The sequence below is a fragment of the Podarcis raffonei genome, chromosome 4 (assembly GCF_027172205.1).
Source record: "Podarcis raffonei isolate rPodRaf1 chromosome 4, rPodRaf1.pri, whole genome shotgun sequence".
Taxonomy (NCBI): domain Eukaryota; kingdom Metazoa; phylum Chordata; class Lepidosauria; order Squamata; family Lacertidae; genus Podarcis; species Podarcis raffonei.
Genome location: NC_070605.1, coordinates 23,765,084 through 23,787,039, shown reverse-complemented (window position 1 = coordinate 23,787,039; position 21,956 = coordinate 23,765,084). Strand labels below are relative to the sequence as shown.

Genomic DNA, 21,956 nt, shown 5'->3' with positions numbered 1-21,956 from the left:
TAAATGTGTCCCTGGCAACTTAAAGTGAGAAAAGTGCCAAATAAATATAATATATAAATGTCTCCTGGAGGAAGGAAATTAGGAGGGATGCCTCTCTCACCTCCTGGACTCTCACTGCTTCTGCTTTAGTTATGAAATACTCAGCTTTGTTGCTGGTAGCATTGTTGCATATATTACAGCAGGGGAAGAATCTTGTGGATATGTTTAGGGGTTGCCCAGTATCCCTTCCCCAGTTTTGCAATTACCCGCCCCCCTCCTTGAGGGTTGGACAGCAGTACAAAGCTCTTGGGGGGTGAGAATACACTGCACAATTTTTTGGAAATCGTATCACGTCCAGCCCAAGCAAACTGATTCACTGTGAAATATAAAGCTCCCTATTATATGATACAAATAAGCAAAACATTTACCGGTAACTTCCGTTCTGTGATTTGGATAGGCCACTACGATCACAAACAGAGTTCATGATCCCATGTAGGCTTATGCAACGTGATCAAAGCATCAAGGACCTCCTCGAAAAAATACACGAGGAACCAGAGGATTGTTGCAGAACTGCACGACTTTTGCTGCAGATAATTCATGTAATTTGCATATCATTTTCATGCACAGAGTGGTCGCCAAACCTCAGGGTGGCGGATATGCCGCACTTCTCGTGACAAAAACCCATTGTTTCAACATTCTGAAAAACTAGCAACAAAGGCTGAAGAAACCTGAGACTGCTTTTTTAAAAAAAAAAAAAAGAAATCTTTGAGATATACTTCAAAAAATCACAAGTGGAAAACAAAGCATCCCAACTTTTTTTTCAACCTGCCTCTTTGTTTTCATTGTCTTTGCCATCCCATATTTAATTACCAGAAATGTACTTTGCTTTTTAATCAAAAGCTGTGAGTCTCAGGATCTTTATAGGAGCGTGCAGGCCACACATAAGTACTGTAGGGGCTGTAAGCAACTCAGTGGATATTGCTTACCCCTGATCTAATGCATCTTCATATATAATATTTTGTATAACCGGGCCTTGTTCTCCAGACACCTGATATATTATGCTTCTTTGGCATGCAAGCGATTTAGCAAGGGCACTGGTCTCCGAGTGAGGTAGCCTCCTCTGAGGAATGTACAACATTTGGAACAAAGCCACTTTTTACCCCTTCCCACCCCTCTTGCATCGAAATGTCTCCTTTTTTCACAAGTTCGTATATGTCTTTAGTGAGAACGGTGAAGGATTCTTCAACATTCGTGGCGTCTTTGGCTGATGTTTCTATGTATTTCATGCCACAGGCGGATGCCAGTTCCTCAGCTTCCTCTCTCGTAACCTGGCGCTGTGTCTCCAAGTCGCATTTGTGTCCCACCAGGATAAACACAATCTGGAAAGGGTGCACATGCATCTTAGCTTCCTGAAGCCAATCGTACACATGCTCAAAAGAAGACCGATTAGTGATGTCAAACACCAGCAAGCCTCCTACCGAATTTCGGTAATAAGAACGTGTGATTGACCTGCAAAATAAAAGGGGAGAAACATGCTCAACAGGAAAGAACGTTCCAGCTTGTCTGCATTTACTTCTTTAAAGACAGGAGTATCCTTGTGAGCTGGAGAAGATCTCAGAACAAAATGAAATTCTGGCATTTTTAAAAAGACAAATTAGAAGAATTGCTCTAATTCGGTAGTGGTGTTCAGTCTTTTTTTGCAATTATTCTACAAATTATGTGAAGAGAAAAGAGAGAGGCATCTGATGTGAGCTACGGTGCATATCTAACTTTTCCTTACCTTCCTCCCCAACCATCACCAATAGTTTCTAAGCTAGAACACCCACACACTACAATTCCCAACACCCTGAACAAACTATGATTCCCAGGATTATTTGGGGGGACGTCATGTGCTTTAAATGTATGCTGTGAATGTGACCAAAGGATGCAACAGAAGCAGGATTGCAAGCCTAATTCTCTGCAATGGCCAAGCCAGCTCACTGTACGGGATGCGGGTGGCGCTGTGGTCTAAACCACTGAGCCTCTTGGGCTGCCGATCAGAAGGTCGGCTGTTCGAATCCCCACGATGGAGTGAGCTCTCATTGCTTTGTCCCAGCTCCTGCCAACCTAGCAGTTCGAAAGCACACCAGTGCAAGTAGATAAATAGGTACCACTGTGGCGGGAAGGTAAATGGCATTTCCGCGCGCTCTGGTTTCTGTCACTGTGTTCCGCTGTGCCAGAAGAGGTTTAGTCATGCTGGCCACATGACCTGGAAAGCAGCCTGTGGACAAACGCCGGCTCCCTCGGCCTGAAAGCGAGATGAGCACCGCAACCCCATAGTTGCCTTTGACTGGCCTTAACCGTCCAGGGGTCCTTTACCTTTATGTATTTAGATAAGGTTTCTTTTCTACCTTTCAATGGAACGGCAGTAGACAGTCTCGTGGGACAAAGTTATGGAACTGTCGCCCTTCCCACCAGCACTTGGTTGGGGCTTAGCAGGGCAGTGGTTTGACTGGGGCTGGGTAGGTGCACTGGTAGGCCGAGCCACTCTGGGACTCCCACCATTGTATGACCTTGCAGTTGCCCTACCCCTGGTCCCATCAAAGTTGCCAGCATAGGGAGGTTGGCTCCATAGGTCTGCCCACCACACTGGCTACTACTGCATCTGAACGGTCCTCAAGGTCGCTTGTTAAGAGGCTGTGATCATGCACACATCCACACACAAACCCCAAATCCATATAATCCACCAGTCTTAGTCACCTGGTTGACGGAAGGGACCAAAGTAAGTTCGGCGGACTTCCGGGTTGGCGCCTCCGGCAATGGCGGAGCTCCTCCGATCGGGTCTGACCGCCACAGCGAAGGCGGAGACCCATTGAAATCACAAGCGGGAGAAGCTTGTGAACCTGGGATTCGGCTGGCACCTTTTGTGCCTCCCCTACTCGCGGGGAAACCCTGTTTTGGGGATCCGGAGCGACGTGGGGTGAGTGGCGCGGTGCTTCGAATTGACTGCTTCTTTCACGGAGTGAAGCCGCATTGCTGTTGCCGGAGAGCGCTGACTTTTTCCTGTGGACAATTGGACTTTAAACAACTACCCGTGAGTAGAATGGAAAATTGGATCCTTAAATACCTTAATTTGGCACCGAAACGGGAAGATCTTACACAGGAAGTCCGCCTTCCTCTTTTGTAAATAGATTGAAGCAAAGACGCTACAAGCTAAAGTCTTGGAAAGCCTTTGGCAAAGGATTAAATTTCCATCGGTTAAAATTACAAAACCCCCCTTGGAAGCAGGAGAAGAGGGGGGAAATTTTGGACCTAGCGAGCCTGCAGGAGAGAGTGAAAAATCAAATTACCACTGCTCTGAACCTGGAAAAGGGCTGCCAGAAAGAGTGACGTTTTGGGAGAGTTCATTGACTGTGAACAGAAAGTATTTGACAGCTAGCTAAATAAGAGAAAGATACTGTTTCTATTGTCCTCTTCTGCGTTTAAAAAGGAGGAAAAGTAACTGAAAATTGAAACTATCTTTTATGGCTTGAGTTGTGTTTGAAAGGATTGATACAAGTGGAGACTGTTTCCCTCTAGAGGGAGTTTTTGAAACTGTTACAGGAGTGTAACTGGGGAATCTCCAGCTGCAAGATAAGAAATTGTAAGAACCAGAGATTGACCTTGGACCATTTAAAAATGTTGACAGGAGAAGCCATAGTGACTGTATTATGCAAGATAAGCTATTCGCTGGAACAGCTTCATAAGAAGACAGATGACATGGCTTTTAAAATTGACAACTTGGGACAAAAAGTGACTAATATGAGACAAAAAGTGAGCACCAACACAGAAATAATTCAGGACTTGGTACAGGAATCCACTTTGGCAAGACAAATTGTGGAGGAGAAGGAGAAAGCTGTTATTGTTGAACCTAAAGTAATACAAGCGGGATCCTCAGTCTTACAGAAGAAAATTGAGGGCCATAATTGAGGCCTTTTATGATCGAATCCAGAAAAAGTCAGATTCTGAGGATCGGATCCCAGCCTGGATTGAAGAAGGAAAGTTGGAAAGATCCCTCTATGCAGGGATTAACTGACTTCTGGGACATGGACTTGGGTCTGGAGGAGACTGAAGTTCTGGGGGCCTTTGAATTTGGAGGAATCTTGAAACATGTCCTGAAACACTTTATGGATCTTAGCTTCAACTATGGAAATTTGGCTGACCTGTCCAGAAGGAATAAAAGTATTGTTAGGTTGGAGTCTTCCCGAGATCTGCTCTTTAGCATTAAAGAATATGAAGAAGACCTGCAGAAGGGACCTGGAAAAGAGTTAAGAGCCTCAGACATAAGATCTCCAGGTTGATGGACTATATGGAATTGATGGAAAGGACTGGCAGAATCTGAAACCAGGGAGAAGAGATGGTGGAAGAAGATTGGAAAATTTAAAGTTTATATATAGAAATACTGTAAAATTAATGAGTGATAGAAAAATGGTGGAATGAAATTTTATGGCCTTAGCAGAAATGTTATAAGGAGTTAAGCATATGTAAGCATTTTAGTCTTAATGGAAAATAAGGTTAAAAATATGTTGAGATATTTATAATATGATAGAAAATAGAGAAAGATGGAAAGGATTTGCTGAAACAATTAATAGAAGTGGAATACAAAAAGGGAGGTGAGAGGACATCGAGGAAACAAGGGAATGAAAGATAGAGTATGGAAAAGGTGTGATGTATGTTTTTCAATTGTTTTTGTCTTGTTTTATTTAGGGTTAGGGTTAGGATTTAGTTTAGTTTAGTTTAATGTGTTTAGTTTAATGTGTTTAGGTTGTGTTTTGTATTGTTTATATATTGTATTGTATCACTTTTTTTCTCTTTTGGTTTTTTCCCCTCTTGTCTTCTTTTCTTTTCTTTTCCTTTTTTGTAATCTTTAAAAGTAATAAATATTATTTAAAAAAAACAAAGTAAGTTCGTTCCCCTGAACCTCTGAAGTCCCATAACAACCTGCAGGTGAAACCAAGTGTTGTTTTTGGCAGGGAGGTGGGGAGCAAGCCCCCCTGCATCTGCTGCTCCTCTGGCCAATGGATGGGGCCAAGCTGGTCTCTCTTTTACCACAATGCTCTTCCTGGAAGGCAGAAAGCGCAACCTCCCAGTGAAGCTTGGTCCAGTGCTTGGGAGCTATTCACTAAAACAACCAAGGTGCAGCTTAGATTGGGAGCTTCCTGCACTCAAGTGGAAGCCGCGTTGGACGTTGGGCTTCTGAAAAACGTTCACAAACCAGAACACTTACTTCTGGGTTTGTGGCGTTCGGGAGCGATTCGGGAGCTGATTGGCAACTAAGCCGTTCAAGAACCAAGTTATGACTGTATTCATATCAGAATTTGCAGGTGTCCAATAAAATGTACCCCCATACATGATCATGCTGTATGATCAGGTCCTAAGAGTGTATTTATATCAGATGGTTTTCTTGAGTATATTCTAAGTAGGGAACCCTGCCAGAGAGAATCATTGATTAGAATTGCAATCCCATGTACTCAGGAGTAAGTCCTACAGTATCTAACCCAGCAATAGGATGTGTTTCTGAGCAGTTGTGCGTAGGACTACACTGTGTTTCAAACAATTTGGTACTTCTTAGCTGACAGATGCTGGAAAACACCTGATAAAGGAGGCTACGGTCCACAAAAGCTTATGCTATAATAAATTTGTTAGCCTTTAAGGTACCACAAGGCTCTGCTGATGTTCCCTGCAATGTTTCTTTATGATGTGTGAGATGTGGCTAAGAATATGCTTGAAACATAAGCTGTGCCTCATTTGCCCTAATCGACTAACCTCTGCTGTGCTGAGGATTCCTCAGGTACTGACATAGATTTTCAAGCTTTTGGATGAAATCCAGAAGGCCACTTTAGGCATCCAGCAGCATTTTTATCTCTCCCCCACAACCCCAGAGCAGAAGATTTCTTGTGCTGTATCACATACCATTTCTGAATTTCCTCCAAGGTTCCAAAGCGTTTCCCATGCAGGACTGAGGTGCTGATGTTTGAGAAAAGCAAGTATCCAAAGTCACTGTGGGGGTGCCAAGAGCATTCTTTGGCATAGTTTGCTTGACCATGGCCTACTTGCAGAACTGTAAGAACTAGGAATTATCTTATTGTTTTTTAAAGGGATTGTGAGGGTTTGTAGGATGCTGAAATGAACTTCTGTGTTTGCATGCTCAAGCAGGCAGATGTTACAGAGTTCCCAGGACCTATGGTATAGTGGAGAGCAAATGCAGCAGACTGCAGCTCAGAGCAGGAGGGTTGGTGTTATCTGGAGGAGCATTATGGTAACCAACAAATTGCCTTGCTGTGGCAACTGAATGAGGTGATAATGAGGCTTTCAAGTTTCTTTGCAACAGATTACCATAGAAGTCAGAGGATGGTGATAATCATCATCATCATCATCATCATTATCATCATTATCATCATCAAACAGAGGGTGGGGGCCTCTTTGATGGGATTCCCATGTTAAGCTAGCAATTTAAATGGTAAACTCTTCATTGCAAGACTGCTTGCTTTTGTAATTAAAAAGCAAAGGTTGCAGTTCAGCCAACTGAAGGTATTTCGTTGATGTTCAGTGAGTTTTGCATATGGAACCTATGCAGTCAGAAGTTAAGCACCACTGATTCAATAGACTTTACACCCTAGAAACTATGTATTCTCTTTCTCTTTGATGATCACTCATAGCCGTGTAAGATTGTCATCCATAAACACGGTTTTTACGAGTCCGTAAGTGACTGTGGAGGCCAATTCTGGATACACACATCCTTCCACAGTTGGGACTGCTGCAATTATGTAGATTCTAATAAAGTGGGTATTATGCTATGTACTGCTGCTCTTCAGTGTGTGCATATAAAATGATGTCTCACAATGGGTGCCTGAATATTTTTTTGACTTTCCTTTAAAATGTGGCTGTAGTGGCTGTGATGAGGAGCTCCTGAACTTCTAAATTTACCACCAAACCACTGCCTGGGACTGTACCATTTTATAGTTCAGATAGGGAACAGCATGTCTGAATGTAATGTCCTTGCCACAGAAAACTAACATTGGGTAGAAGGTTCTAGTCTAATGTTCTGCCTGAGCTGCTAGCTTTCTGCATGAGAGGAGTCAAGTCAAATCTCACTGTTTAACCCAAAGTTCATTGCAGCACAAGCTATCAAATGGGTAAACAAGCAAACAAGAGTGAATAATGATTTCTGGAGGAAACACTGAAAAACAACCCTGCTATCTGCAGTCTCAATTGGTATAATCCTAGGAATTGTCCTGTTTGACTTATTTTCACATGTAGATCAGCTGCAAGAAGCTGAGAGTATTTGAATGTGCAAATTTCCAATGTACTGTTTGACTGATCAAGTATGCATATAATTTTCCTTAGCAGATGTTGAATGTTATACACAATAATTATAATAATGGTCTACGTGATAATTTCAGTAAGACTAAATTTGTCATAAACCAACTGCCAAATGCTAGTTAATGAAGCAAAAACAGTTTGGAGCCACATTTCTTCCAACATGTCTCTCTGACTGGTAAGTTATAAAGCAAACAACACATCTATATGGCTCATTTCAATATAGATCGACCTTGAGCATTGTTATGTTAAATTACTAGCTTACAATTATATATGAAGTCTATACTGGCCTCTCATTTTATTTACTTTGACTTGGATACAGACGTAGGCTGCAGTCCTAACCACACTTACCGATAGGCTGGCGGGGGCTTGTAGGCCAACAGATTTATTGTGACATGAGCCTTCACAGTCTAGAATCCACTTCATCAGATGCATGAAGTGTTGTTGGCAATTGGCAGAGGAGAAATGAAGCCAAATGGCAATGAAATACAAAAAGTACGGTCTGTGCCCATTGAATGTAAAGATTAAGATAAGCAAAGTGGGTGTTCATAACAGCAATGGTTGTTGATAACACAACCATCCCAACTTTGCTATGTTAACTAACACACCTAGTGGAACAGAAAACCAAGGTTTGCCTTGGGAAACAGAATCAAACTGCCCGATTATTCACACAGAAGATGGGGAAAAGTGGAGTCAAACTGGCCCCGCAGAAGCAATTCTGCAAAGGAAGCACACGGAAATTTAGGAGCTGGAATCAGCAGTTCATTTTAACAAGAGTTTGGGAAGGAAGGCAAAGGCACATCCTCCGACTGGGATTTCTTACCCATCCACCTGTCTGGGGGATGGTTGCCCTTGAGTGGTGAAGAAAATATCTTCTACTCCTATTCTTATTGCTTCACATATCCAAGAGCTAGGACTTGTTTATAGGCATGAGTCTCATCAGGCCTTTAAAAAAAAACCAAAAACAACAACAACAAAAAACCCAGGCCTTTTTCAAACTAAGTTTCAGTCTGAATATTATTCTGCTGCTGCGTTTTTATGCTTGCATTATTGTCCTGCTGCTCTGTTGCTGTTATTTTCTTGCTTGATTTTAGTAGTTTCACATCACTTTTATTCTTTGTTAGCTGTCCTAGGAGCAGCAACACTTGAAGTGCAGGCCTGGGGAACCAATCCAAAATACAGTGGTACCTCGGGTTACATACGCTTCAGGTTACATACGCTTCAGGTTACAGACTCCGCTAACCCAGAAATAGTACCTCAGGTTAAGAACTTTGCTTCAGGATGAGAACAGAAATTGTGCTCCGGTGGCGCGGCAGCAGCAGGAGGCCCCATTAGCTAAAGTGGTGCTTCAGGTTAAGAACAGTTTCAGGTTAAGAACGGACCTCCAGAACAAATTAAGTTCTTAACCTGAGGTACCACCTTACTGTACAAGAATCAGACCAAATGTCTATCGAGTCCAGCTTCCTGTTTCCTAGAGGGGCCTACTTAGATGCCCAGGGAAGCCCACATGGAGGACCTGAGTTAATCTATGGAATTCCCTTCTGCAAGGGATAGTGATTAGCCACCAACTTAAATGGCTTTAAAAGAGGATTGGACAGATTTATAGGCGATTTGTGCAATGGCTAGGTTTTACCATCACTGTTGGGGGCATCATGTATCTGAATACACATTGCTGGGAATCACAAATAGGGAGAAAACTGTTGCATGCAGGTCCTGCTTGTGGGCTTAATAATAAAGTTGTTGTTGTTGTTGTTGTTGTTGTTGTTGTTGTTGTTGTTGTTGTTGTTGTTACTGCCAGTAGGCTCTTCTTATGCTCTTAATGAGGACAATATTCCTTGCCTCCTGTTGTTGCCCAGAGAGGCTTTCTGACTCTGATCCTGGAGTTCAGTCAGTCAGTCAGTTTTATTGCACATAGCCAAAGGCTGCCGCAATGTACACAGAATTATTTGACAATTAAAAGAAAATATAGTGAATTGGTAAAAAAAGACTTAAAACATTTATATTATTAAAACATTACATACTCTAAACAAAGCTATAAAAGTACCCCAATGTACAAATAAAAACATTAAACAGTAAAATTCATAAGCTAAAATCATCACATGGTCACAAATGTTAAAAACAATATCAATTAATACAGTGTGCAATTTATACTCAGAGTTTGGTGACAAAGATAGAGCATAGCCTGAGGTAGATAGATAGGATCAAATAAATTCATCTCCTTTACAGTTAATGGCTACCTTGGCTATATAATTTGCTCTAATTTTCCTAGCAGCAGTTGCAAAAAGTGCTACCCGCCAGGTCACATACTTATCTGTGTCTGCAAGGAGATATAACATCATATCAAGGGGGTTCTGGCCAGGGGACCCTGTCATTATAGGTACCAAAAATCTTTTTCTTGCATCATTATATAACGGACAGTGCAAGATATAATGCATAAGGTCCTCTACTTCAGAACATCCCCTTATGCAAACACGTTCGTTTTTTGGTATGCCTCTATGTCTCCCATCTCTATAAGCAGAGCTTATTGTATTTAGTCGTAGCTCTGTAAAAGCTTTTCGAAGCTGTGCAAAAGTCAATTCATTAAAATAAGAGATGTGTTCATTGACCTCTCTAAGTTTAAAATACAATGGGGCGCATGTGGATGTGCACATAGAGTTTAGATCGTTTTTAGTTGCCACTGCCCTTATGGTTCGTTTAAAAATATTTTTCTGTGAATATAAGGGGAGTTCTTTAATCTCAGTCACTGAGAGATCATATTTGCCCATCAGTTGGGCAGCATGATGTACCCAGTTTTTAAGGGGTAATCCATTTGAGAGCTCAATCAGGCATTTTTTTGGTAGCCTAGTGTTATCCATCTGTTGAACTCTAAACCAGTAGCAGAGAATTCTTTTATCTATTTGGCTCTCTATGCTCAACATGCGAGTTTCCAACCTGACCATGGCAGATTGCACGTCTTTGGGTAAACCTAAAAGAACTCTTAAAAAATAATTCTGTGGGGGTTCCAGACCGGAGACCTTTGAGGTACCCCAAACCTCTGCACCATAGAAATCTGGGCCATTGTTTTTGCTTTATACACAGATAGAGCCGGGTTGACCAGATTTCCACCTTTACATGCAGCGAATTTCAGAATGGCTTTTGCTGATTTAAAGGCTTGCAATTTAATATTGGATAGCTGTGTATTCCAAGATGCCGTTTCTGAATAAATCAATCCCAGATATTTAAACGTATTTACTTGGTTTATGATGTGTTCATCCAGGTGCCAAACATGCTTTTTAGAACGCTTCCCAAATACAATGACCTGCGTCTTATCATAGTTTATAGATAAAGCATTCCTCTTGCAATATGAACTTAATTTTGCAAGCAGCCGTCTCAGGCCCACCTGGGTTCTAGATACCAGTACTAGGTCATCAGCATACATTAAAACTGAGAGTTTTTGGTCGAGAATTGTGACAGGGGCAAACTGTGGGCCCTCCAGTTCTTTAACCATGTCATTAATATAAAAATTGAACAGGAAAGGTGCCAAAATGCATCCCTGTTTGACTCCAGTAGTGGTCTTAATTCTAGCGGTGAGATGGCCAGCCAGATCCACCTTTACTTGTATTGATGTGTCAGTATATAATGTTTTGATGAGAAATAATAGACGGAGGTCTATATTTGTCTTTTCCAATTTTTGCCACAATGCGTGTCTTGGGACCGTATCAAAAGCTGACTTTAGATCGATAAAAGCAACATATAACTTTTGCTTCAAATTATGGATGTATTTACATAGCAGAAAGTTCAGCACAAAGCACTGGTCCAATGTGGATTTCCCTCTTTGGAAACCTGCCTGGACTTCAGATATCACCTTATTTGTTTCTGCCCATTCTTCTAGTCTCCCAAGAAGGAGCCTGGCATATAGTTTGGAGGCTACATCTAACAAACTAATGGGTCTATAATTGGCAGGGTTTTTCTTATCGCCCTTTTTATATATTGGGGCAATTATACTCAACTTCCACCCTTCAGGTATACGACCTGAGCTGTTAATGTATGAAAACAATTTTGCAAATATGGGTGACCAGAAATCAGGTCTTATCTTATAGATCTCCATTGGGATCATGTCTTCTCCTGGAGCTTTATTAGCTAGTTGGCTTGCGATTAGCCTCTTAATCTGATTGGGCGTGACGTCTGGCCATTCTGGCAGTTCTGATAACTGAGTATAGTAAACTAGTGGGGGTAGGTCAGGACAGGGGCCATATATTTCTGTAAAATATGTCACCCAATCCTTTCCTTGGACAGATGCTTCTAACGAGTAGCCCAGCCCATTTGTGCCTTGGGCAACCAGATGCCAAAATTTCCGTGAGTCCTTCTGAAGTGCTGCATCTCCCAATTCTTTCCACTGTTGTTCATAATATATTTGTTTCTTGCTTTTAAGTAATAATTTATAGTTGTTTCGTAACTGGGCTACCTCAGCTTGTAGGGCAAGATTGTGCTTATCCTGTTTTAACTTCAATTTTCTAAGTACCCTAGCTAGGGATTTTTTGCTATTCTGACATTCCTTATCAAACCAAGTCTGTCTCTTAAACTTTTTGTTTTTTATCACACTAGCTGTGGTCATCAGTGGGCGCATTCGGTTGATTATGTTCTCATAAAGTCCAATTACGTTTCCTGTTTCTAACAACATTTCCCCCTTTAATAAAGCAAATTCATAGGAAGATCCTGGAGTTAGTAAACGGCCATTATGATTAATAGCCCTTATTAACCATGAATTTGTCTATTCTCCCTTTAAAGCTGTCCAGTGGCACTGAGTTCCCCAAGTTAACTATGCACTTTATTTGGTCCACCCTGAAGCCAAATTTGATGGTTCTTATTGTGAGAAAGAGAATGAAACAAACAAACAAAGCCTCACTGAAAATAAGCCTTAGATAGAAAGAGGCCTTGGATGACGGAGGCGCTGGGTGGTTGTGGACACAGGAATGGTTGTCGGAATACAACAGTGACTAATTTCATAGGGGGCTGCCCCATTAGCCTGTTGGAACAAATACAGAAGACTTCCTTGGAGACAAGCAGATTTTGGGGGGTGGCAAAAGCTTTTGTGGTTTAGAACTTGCTTCATGGGATGCGGAAAAGAGATGAGGCCCAAATGTCCTGAAATGTGAGAGGCCCCATTGTTGAAATTTCTTCCTCTCTAGTGCGTATGTCCATGAGTGTCTTATATATATCACCACAGAGAACCACATTTCATGCACCTGATGATGAAGTCAACACTGGTTCACCAAAGCTGATGCCACACTCAACCTGTTTAGGTGCCACAAAGCACAAGTATTTTGCTGCCTGAGGCAGAACATCAAGTGGTGTCCACTTCCCAGACAAACTGCATAGTACCTGTAGGTGACCAAGTTATTTAAGCACCTGAGATAGAAAACCACACAAGCGTCTTTTCCTAGGGTTAGAAACACAGCCATCCTAAGTTAATTACTGCCTTCAAATGATCCTCCAAATCTGCCGCCTGAGGTGACAGTCTCACTGTGCCAAATGTTAGGGCCAGCCTTGGGGACTCTGCTCTTCTGCAAACCTAATTACACTGGTGTTGCTAGAGATCTGAATCAGCACATTCAAAGAAGCCTTTGTCAACATGATGCCCTCCAGATTTTTTCCTGACTACAACTCCCAACATCCCTGACCAATGACCAAACTGGTCGCGGCTGATGGGAGTTGTAGTCCGAAAACTGGGAAGACAGCAGGTTGGCTAAGGATGCGTGCAAGAAGTTAACTACCTTCAAGGAGTTAACACGCACGAACACGCCCTGAGCGGGAAAGGCGGGTGGGGTTGATCCACGGAGCTGCTGATCTGCGGCGAAGAGGAGGCACTCTACATATACTCAGAAGCCTCTTGTCAGCGTAGCGGGGGGGGGGGGGAGATTCCGGAGACACCCCTTGGTTAAACAGCATGCATATTACTTGGGGGGCGGGAAGGGGCGCCTGCTATACCTGAATCTTTCCTGGCCCGCCGTGTCCCAGAGCTGCAGCTTGATCCTCTTGCCCGGCTCGATCTCCACCAGGCGGGAGAAGAAATCCACCCCGACGGTGGGATCCGAGTGCATGGGCCCCGGGAAGCGGCCCTCGGTGAAGCGGTGCAAAAGGCACGACTTGCCCACCGTCGAGTCGCCCAGCACGATCAGGCGGAACTGGTAGATCCAGATGGCTGCGTCCATGGCGCTCTCCCCGGAGGAGGAGCAGGCGGCCGGGTGGGCTCCGCCGCCGCCGCCGCCGTCCTCGGCCTTGTTGGGGCGCCTCCTCGGGCGGTGCCTGCACCGAGCTCCCACGGCCCCTATCCCAGGCATTGGCGCAGCAGGAAGGGAGGGACGCGCGGAGGAAGGGAAGCACGGAGGGCGGGACGGAGGCGCCTCTGGTCCGAGCGCGGGGACTCGACGAGCAGCGCGGGAAGGAGAGGGGAGCCACGGGCCGGGGCTCTCCCCGTCTGCAAGGCTGATCTGGGTAGGGAAAGGTCTGGCGGTCGGGTCTGGGGGGAAATGGAGCTGCCTTTGCTTACCTCCTGCCCTGCTAACGGAGAGGGGAAAGCGGAGGAGACCAGACGGGGGGCGACGGAACAGGGAGAGGATTCCAGGCGAGCGGATGGCGCGCCTTTGTTTCCTTCGATTGGGCGGTGGGTGGGCTTATTTTTTCCAGTTTTCCCCCAGTGGTGGCGGTGCTGGAGGAGGAGGAGGGCGGGGACTGCCCACTGCTTTGCTGCCACTGGGATGGGAAAAGAAGGAGGCTTTTAAACCGTCGGGTGGGCGTGGATTGGCAGCTTGGCTCCGCTTCTGCGCGAGGGGCTGCCGGGGCTCGGCGTCGGTTTCCCCTTTTTGCTCTGAGGCTCCCTTTCTGAAATGGAGAGCCCAGCAAGCCCCTTTCGCCTCGTGTCCCCGGTCCGTCGCTGCTCCCCCGGGAGAAAAGCACTCTGCACGTGCCCAGAGAGGCGCGTTGATGTCCCCAGGCTTGGCACTGAAAACGGGTTCTTGGGCTCTTTGGGGAGCGTTTAAGTCGGGACAATGCTTCTGGTTACGTCGGAGCGACCAGGCAGGGCTCCTACTTTAGAAGGAGGCACGAAACAGGCTTCACATCACCGCATGGTGGCAAAAAACCAAACCGAATGTGAAGATACCAATGAGGGTATGTTTTAAAAGGGAGCTAGAATCAAATCCTGGCTCACCAACAGGTACACCTGTCCGGCGGGTTTGCAAAATGCTTGCTTATTTCATCGGCATGTCCGATTTGTCGACATATATTTTAAAATACATTACCTGGAAAATATGTATGAAGAAGTAAACATTGGTCCATCAAACCCACGACTTTCTATCCTGACTGTCAGCACCTCCCACTCCAAGGAAGTATTTACCCATCACTTTATTAAACCATGGAACTCTTTCCCACCAAATGTGATGAAGGGGACCACCTTAGATGGCTTTTAAAAAGGGATTAAAAGAAAGTTTGGAAGAATAAGCCTCTTGATGGCTACAAGTTGTTATAGTGACTATATATTACCTCCAGGATCAGAGGTTGCCTAAGTGCATCGTGGGCAGATGCTAACAAAGCAAATAATTCTGTGTGATTTAAGCATGTGAACAAAACCACACACTGCCGGCTACAGAGAAGGCAAATTTCTCAAGCTAAACTTTACCTCCACCACACCAAAGGCAATCAAACAGATGGTTGCCTGGTTCCTCTTGCTGTCTTAGGAGTTAGGTAGCATTTTGACACAGGTGTATGCACACTACAAAAACATTGCTATGGATATTTTTAAGGTGGGTTGCTGCAGAATGAGATTCTGGCAAATCGGGCTGGTTGGCCGGCCATTGGCAAGGACAGCTTCTATTCAAAGGCTCTTGGGTTTTGCTAAGTGGAATAATGTTTGGCTTGGCGCTGGCTGATGGGTGGCACTCTGTGGGTGGCCACCACCCACAGAGGGTTGGAAATGGAATAGATCTCTCAGTGGTGCAGTATAAGGCAGCAGGATCTTGACATAATGATCATGTAGGTGGGTTGGTCTTTAGATGGAAAAATGCATTACTCCATTGAATGCAAAATGTGAGATGAGCTGCTCCATGTAGGGGACCCCCTTGCTGAGGAGCCTTGGGCCTCTGCGTCCAAGTCCCGACCCCGAAAGTGGCTCTTCTTCCTTGTTAAATAGACTGGGGATATCCCGTGGCAAGCAGGAGTTTAGAATAAGGGAGCTGTCCGTTCAGCACCTTTTCGAAACGGAGCACCCAGAGACCTGAGTGCTATATAATACCAGCAGCAGCAGCAACAAAACACATAGTTTGAAAACTGGAACCAGCTTGTTAAATAAAACTCATGGAAAACAGAAGTGAAAGCAAATGTTTAACCTGGTGCCCTCCAGATGCTCTTGGAAAACAACTCCCATTGGATTTCAGGGCACTGGAGAGCAAAGTTGGTTAGAGCACGGTGCTGATAATGCCAAGGTTGCAGGTTTGATCCCCATATGGGACAGCTGCATAGGTTGGACTAGGTGATCCTGAAGGCCCTTCCAACTCCATGATTCTATTATTCACTATATTGTTTCCAATGCTATTTAACATCTACATGAACCCATTGGGAGGGAACCTTAATAGTTTGGGAGCAAGGTGTCATCCAAACTCTAATGATACCTAACTCGTATTTTTCTGTAGCATCTGAATTGGGAAAAGCTGGTACAGTTGTAGGCTGGATGAAGGCTAGAAAACCAAGGCTGAATCCTGGCAAGATGGAAGCTTGTGTGTGATAGTGGTTCCTGGATCTGGGATGTCAGGAAGTTACCTTCCCTGGATGGGGTCACACTTTCCCTGAAGGAGCATGGGCATAGTTTGGGGGTGATCCTGGATCCAGCTCTGTCACCGGAGACACAGGTGTCTTTGATGAATGGGAGTGCCTTTTTCCGACTTGGTTGATAAGGCAGCCTTGGCTGTTCCTAGATCAGGATAGCTTGACCACAGTTGCCCATGCTCCTCACTGCTGGATTCCTGCAAATGTGCTCTATGTGGAGTTACCCTTTGGGTTGGTCTGCAGGTGCAGAACATAGTGGCTTGGTTGCTTGTGGGAGCAAGCTACTGCTGGCATAAAACACCCTGCTTGCTGGATTTCCACAGGCTGCCAATCCGCTACTGGGACAAGTCCAAAGTGTTGGTGCTAACATATAAGCCCCCTATGCAGCTCAGGATCAGGTTACTTGAGAGCATAGCCTGTGGTGATCCCAGACACAGCTTAGGACCTGAATAGGGCACATAGCTTTTTGGCTTGTGCAAACGGGAAGGGAAGGAAGACGCCAGAGTAGAACTGCAGTGCAACGTGTGTGCCAAATTGAGAGTATGGGGGAAATCAATGCACTTGGGAGAAATCACTCGCAGGCAAAATGGGGCATAGGGGAAATCCAGTGCCAGCACCACACTTTGTTTGGCTCTGCCCAGAAGAGTTCTGCTGTTGTCTGCTCTGTAAGAAATGTGAGAGACTAACACAAACCCAGCTGATGACACATGTGTGACTGGTAGGGAACATTCAAGCTGAATGAATGAATCTGGAGAAGACTGTGCATTTTTAGTTGATTGGTCATCATCTACCCTTCAGCTGATTAATCAATTAGTCTCACATTTGCACATGATTGTATCTCGGTATAGGGGGATTTTTCAAGACAGCAAAGAAAGTGTAAAATGATTTACAATTTCATTAACAAAATTACCGCTATTTCTTAGATGGATGCACCGTTTGTCATATTCCATTTTTGCTCCAAATATTGTCTTCATTTCCTATTACAGGAATGAATCAGAATCAAAGTAGCTTTAGGAACAAGAGGTGTGCTATCAAGGAGGGACATCGAACTTCAGCTTCAATAATAAAATGTGGATCCTGGATCCTTTCTTTGGCCTTCAGGACTCTCCTCAGACGAACTTCCTCTCTCCAGGCCACACCCCTCAATGGCCCTGGGCTGCTGCCCTGAGCTCCTTTGGAGGAAGAAAGGCAGGATGTGAAGTTAATTAATAAATAACTTAAAACAGATTAATCAACTAATGCCTTAGGCCACCATCTCAACAGGATGCAGTTCAGTCCTATACATTGGGGTGGACAATGTTTTTGAAGACTGCATCCCCTCCAGATAATCTGTCATGAGTTGCATTCCAACAGTGGACAAAATCTGAGAGAAAAAGTGTCCTGTATTAATGAATCCAGAATAAAGACCAGCTTGCTTCAGTTTTCACCAAAGCTATCTCAGATGAGAACTCCCAACCTGAGAAGTCAGTCCCCCTGTGTTTGCTGGGACCTTAACTGTACAGAGGATTTTTTAAACAACAACAAGTACAACAGTTCAATACAGCTACTGTTCTGGAAAACAAAGTAATTTATGGCTTTAGTTTGCTACACACACAGCAGAAGCCTACTAATTTGTTCTCCGACAGCTGGGAGGTGGGTGGAACTCCTTTTCTCTAAGCCATGCAACCTGGAAAAGATTTAAAACAACAACAACAAAAATTGTTTCCAACAAATAAAATGCTGCTCATTTCAGCTTTCAGGGTGCATTTAAAAGCCGGGGAAAATAAAGAAGAAATGAACATGAATTCTGATAGAATGGAGGACGAGGGCAGCTTCAAGAGGTGTTGAAAGTTTCACAACATGAGGCTCAGGCTGCATGCAGTTGGTTGCTGATCTGTGATATATGCCCTCGCTTATAAATGAGTCCCACTGAAGTCAGAAAAAAAAGGCACACAGCTGGTCCATCTAGTTCAGCATTGCCTACTCTGTTTGGTAGTGGCTCTCCAGGGTTTCAAACAGTGGACATTTCTAGCCCAACCTGGCAAAGCCAGGAATAAAAATTTGAACCTTCTGTGTGCAAGGCTGATGCTTTACTACTGAGCTTTGGTCCTTCCCAATTTCTGAAATAATGTGACTTACTTCTGAGTACATAGAACTGCCTTATACCTATCTCAGTAGTGTCTACTCTCAGTGTCAGTGTGTTCCAGGGCTTCAGACAGGAGGAATCTTACCAGAAGATGCTGGTGCCTGAATCTGGGACCACCTTCCAGCAAAGCACATCCTGTATCACTCAGCTTTGGCCATACTACCGGTAATTCTATTGGTATGTCTTCATAAGTAGAGTAGGCATTCATAAATTCATGCTACAAATCTTTGCACAGACACCCTTGGGATTGCGGTTGGTGAGGAGCATGTGCCTATGCTGTCATCTGTTTGTGCCTCCCTAGGAATGCCCTCCACCCATCCGCTGAGAACCACAGTGCTCCAAATCTTGCACAGATGCTGGTGAACTCCAGAAATTCGAGTAAGCTAAATGAACAGACTCTACAGCATGTTGGGCTGTTAGAATTCCTTGGCTTCCCTACAATATTTATTCTTCAGCGTGGTAGATTTCTCTCTCTTTTCCTTAAATACAGAGCTGTATTTTCAAAGCCAAATTCCCTTCCTTCATATCTGCTTTCAAAATATTCCCCACAGGCGTATTCCGCAACACGTCATTGATGCTGTTATAACGCCTTGGTCGTGGGTTGATACTGGACCATCTACACATCGTTCTGCTTTATTAGTTGTTTCTGCGATGCTTCCCCAGTGTTAGTGTGTTGTTGTCATTTGGAGGGACACTTTTTTGTGCTATGGTGCAGCAAACATGGCGGTGGCGGTAACCCACACACACAAAAACCCCTCACGGAACATTTGCTGTATGAGAAGTTACAAGATTTCAGCAGGAAGCTACAAGACATGTATCAACTGAAAATGAAGCAGCATGTCCAGCCCAAAACATGTACAGGCACAAAAAGTATTGTGAAAGTGGGATTGTGTATAATTGTGCTGATATCACAATGAGCACAAATGATCATGAATGGAGGGGCCCTAAGTTCAGGTTGAAACTTTTGCAGGCTCAAGTAGTATTGATAGCAGGAGCTCATAGAACCACCTGATTCCATGAGCACATTTCTAAGTTTCACAGCTGTGCAAAAATCCAATCTCACCCGCTGAAATGATGCTCGGTTAAGCAAAACCTCTATTTAGATTTCCCATGCATTCAATAAGCTCTGATTTAGCAGGTTGAGACCAACTTTTGCAAGGCACATCCACAGAATAATGAGAAAAGCTCTTGTACCACAGGGGAATTAATCTGCACACAATGTGATTAAAATACAGGTCAAGCGAAAGTGTGGATGAGCCCTTACTTGGTTTATCAAAGATAGGCCAAACATTGAAACGAGACTGAGGAAAAAACAGAGCTGTGTTTGAACTGGTTGCTGTGAACAAGTGGCCTCTAGCGGTAGCAATGAAAATTTGCAAGGTATACGGTAACTAACTAGCAGGGGGTTTTGTGTTGATGGTGAAATCATACCTTATATCTTCCTCTCTGCTCCTTGCCTCAATGTTCAAATGTTATTTTTATGGTAGCACCTTTATTTGAACTGATGACCTATCATAGTTATCTATTATAGTTTATTACAGATATGAAATCAGACGTTCTCTTCTGAGGCAAAGCTGGTGGCGACCTGCAAAACAGCTTTTTCTATGGTGGTGTGAGGCATTCCACATTTAGGTTATCTTCCACTTTTTATGTCTTCTGCTAGCATAGCAGTTGAAACATTTTTCTTTTGAAACAAGCTTTTGATTCTGTTGCTGCTTAATGTATTGCTAGTGCTACACTTCCGGGGGTTTTCTCTTTCTTTTCTTTTTGCTGCTGTTTCAGATTTGTATATTTGTGTTTTTAAATGGTTATAATCATTGTTTTAGCTTGCACTGTATTTGTATTTCACTTTCAGAAACTTGTTTGTGGAACGAGTACATATATATATATATAGAGAGAGAGAGAGAGAGAGAGAGAGAGAGAGAGATGGAGCTTATAAATTTTATAAACAGTCTTCTATGCTCTTAATTGCCAGACTGCCCTCCTGGATAACTGCTACAAAGATGCATACTTGCCACTATTATCAATGCTTTTTTAAAAATCCAAGTTAGATTACTGCAATGAATTGTACATGGGGCAGCTCTTGAAGACAGTCCAGAGACTTTGATTGGTGGTTATCCAGAACTTGCCATTCTAAACATATAGGTCCTTTCTAAGTCCTGTTTTAAAAGATCTGCATTGGTGTTGTTATGTACTGAAGTTCTCACCCTGGGCCAGCAGGGGGATACTGTAGATAGTTTTCACTCAGGTCCACATATGCAAATAAGGAATTGAAAGTGACGTTCAGTGATTGGATAGTTACAAAAAATGGTTACTGTTGTGTTGTAGTGGAGCTCTATATAAGCAGGCTGGGTGAACCCTTGAGTTCAGTTCTGTTCTGCCTGTGAATAAACAAGAGCTGGTTGAAGAATCACTGTGTCGTCTGATATGTTCACCCACAACGTAACAGGTGTCCTGTGTGTTTCTGGGCCCATATCAATGTGACCTAATTTTTTAAAACCCTAAACAGCTTGGGAAACAGGGAACTGTCTTTTCCCATATGCACTTATCCCAAATCCAACTTCAGATGAATTGGCTAGCAACTGGAGAGAGGGCCTTTTCAGTGATGGCACCCTGCTTACGGATTGTGATAAGTGAAAGAAGCACCAGCTCTTTCATCCTTTCATTATCCAGCCTTTTTATTTCTCCAAAGCATGTGGCATTTAATCATTGTTTTATTGCTTTATTGTTTACTGGTTTGTCACCCATAGCAACTTACAAAAGATGGAACCCGCAATTGTTTCTCAGTGTAAGCTACAACAAACGTTTGAATATTTATAATTACAATTATTATGATTACATGCAGCCTAGAAGTGCTTTAAGCAGACAAAATAAATAATGATGCTTGTATTTGTTTGTGCAAAACAGCTAAGAGACCTGGAAACAGGTTAAGTACCTGGAAGAAGAACATGGAGTGGAAAAGATGGGGGAAACCGCCCAGTGAAATTTAGTGAGATTTTGCTGAAAACCCACTGCACACATCAAAGATTTCAGGGTTATTGCTAATTCCAGTAATGGCTGGCAGGGTGTGGGGGATTGGAAGTGCAATTTGGCTTGGTGCCCAGACTAAATGCAGCCTCTTCCAAGCTGCTTTTCCTACCAGCGATATTTAAGGCCAAGTGACAAATGTTAATGAAAAGAAATTGCAATATATTTCTATACCAATCAAGCATCTTAAATATAAATTCAGGACCACGTTTCCTGGAATCAGACAGAACAAAGTTAGAAAGTACATGTTGTGTGTTGCATTTTAATGCTCAGGGAATGTGGGGGGTTGGGGTTGGGGAAAAACCTTCATATATTCATTCCACGTAGTGGTATTTCTTCGCAGAAAAACAAGAAGGCTGCATGGTCTTTTGTAAGGAAAACAACAATGGCCCTGAGCCTTCTCCTCAGAGCAGTTTCCCAAACCTCTGAATAAAAACTGGAGGCACAACTCTTGCACATGAAATGGCTTACTTTTAGAGCCTCATACCTGTAGCACAAGTTGCTTAGCCCAATATAATCTGCTCTCTCCAGCAGAAGCTTTCCAGGGTTGGGTGAACCCTTGTGCATTGCCAAAAACGGAATGAAAGAGAAAATGCGTCAACAAATAAAGAGGACAAGTAAGGACACTGATTTGCATAGCATTTGCTTATGCCCATGTACACGTATAGCTGCAAATCTAGAAATAATT

General features: G+C 43.6%; 3 protein-coding genes across 3 annotated transcripts in view; 2 read left to right on the top strand and 1 right to left on the bottom strand.

Annotated features, from left to right (window-relative positions):
- ALKBH8 (alkB homolog 8, tRNA methyltransferase) overlaps positions 1-21,956 on the top strand; it is a 245,775-nt gene that overhangs the window by 18,172 nt on the left and 205,647 nt on the right. The window lies entirely within an intron of this gene.
- On the bottom strand, positions 731-13,738 carry RAB39A (RAB39A, member RAS oncogene family). The gene is made up of 2 exons (XM_053385761.1): positions 13,285-13,738; positions 731-1,488 (listed from the first exon to the last, which is right to left on the bottom strand). Exons 1-2 carry the CDS (start codon positions 13,635-13,637, stop codon positions 1,062-1,064), a joined length of 780 nt encoding a protein of 259 aa, XP_053241736.1. The 5' UTR covers positions 13,638-13,738; the 3' UTR covers positions 731-1,061.
- Positions 13,696-21,956, top strand: part of SLC35F2 (solute carrier family 35 member F2) — a 54,850-nt gene continuing 46,589 nt past the window's right edge. Inside the window, exon 1 of the mRNA XM_053385752.1 lies at positions 13,696-13,791. The gene's annotated coding sequence lies outside the window, so the exon portion shown is untranslated. The remainder of the gene's footprint in view (positions 13,792-21,956) is intronic.

What these genes read in the sequence shown, in the direction of transcription:
- RAB39A (XM_053385761.1), bottom strand. Translation starts at nt 13,637, where the DNA reads ATGCCTGGGATAGGGGCCGTGGGAGCTCGGTGCAGGCACCGCCCGAGG. An exon ending in GCGGGCCAGGAAAGATTCAG is followed by an intron (nt 1,489 to 13,284) that starts GTATAGCAGGCG and finishes TTTATTTTGCAG; the next exon opens with GTCAATCACACGTTCTTATT.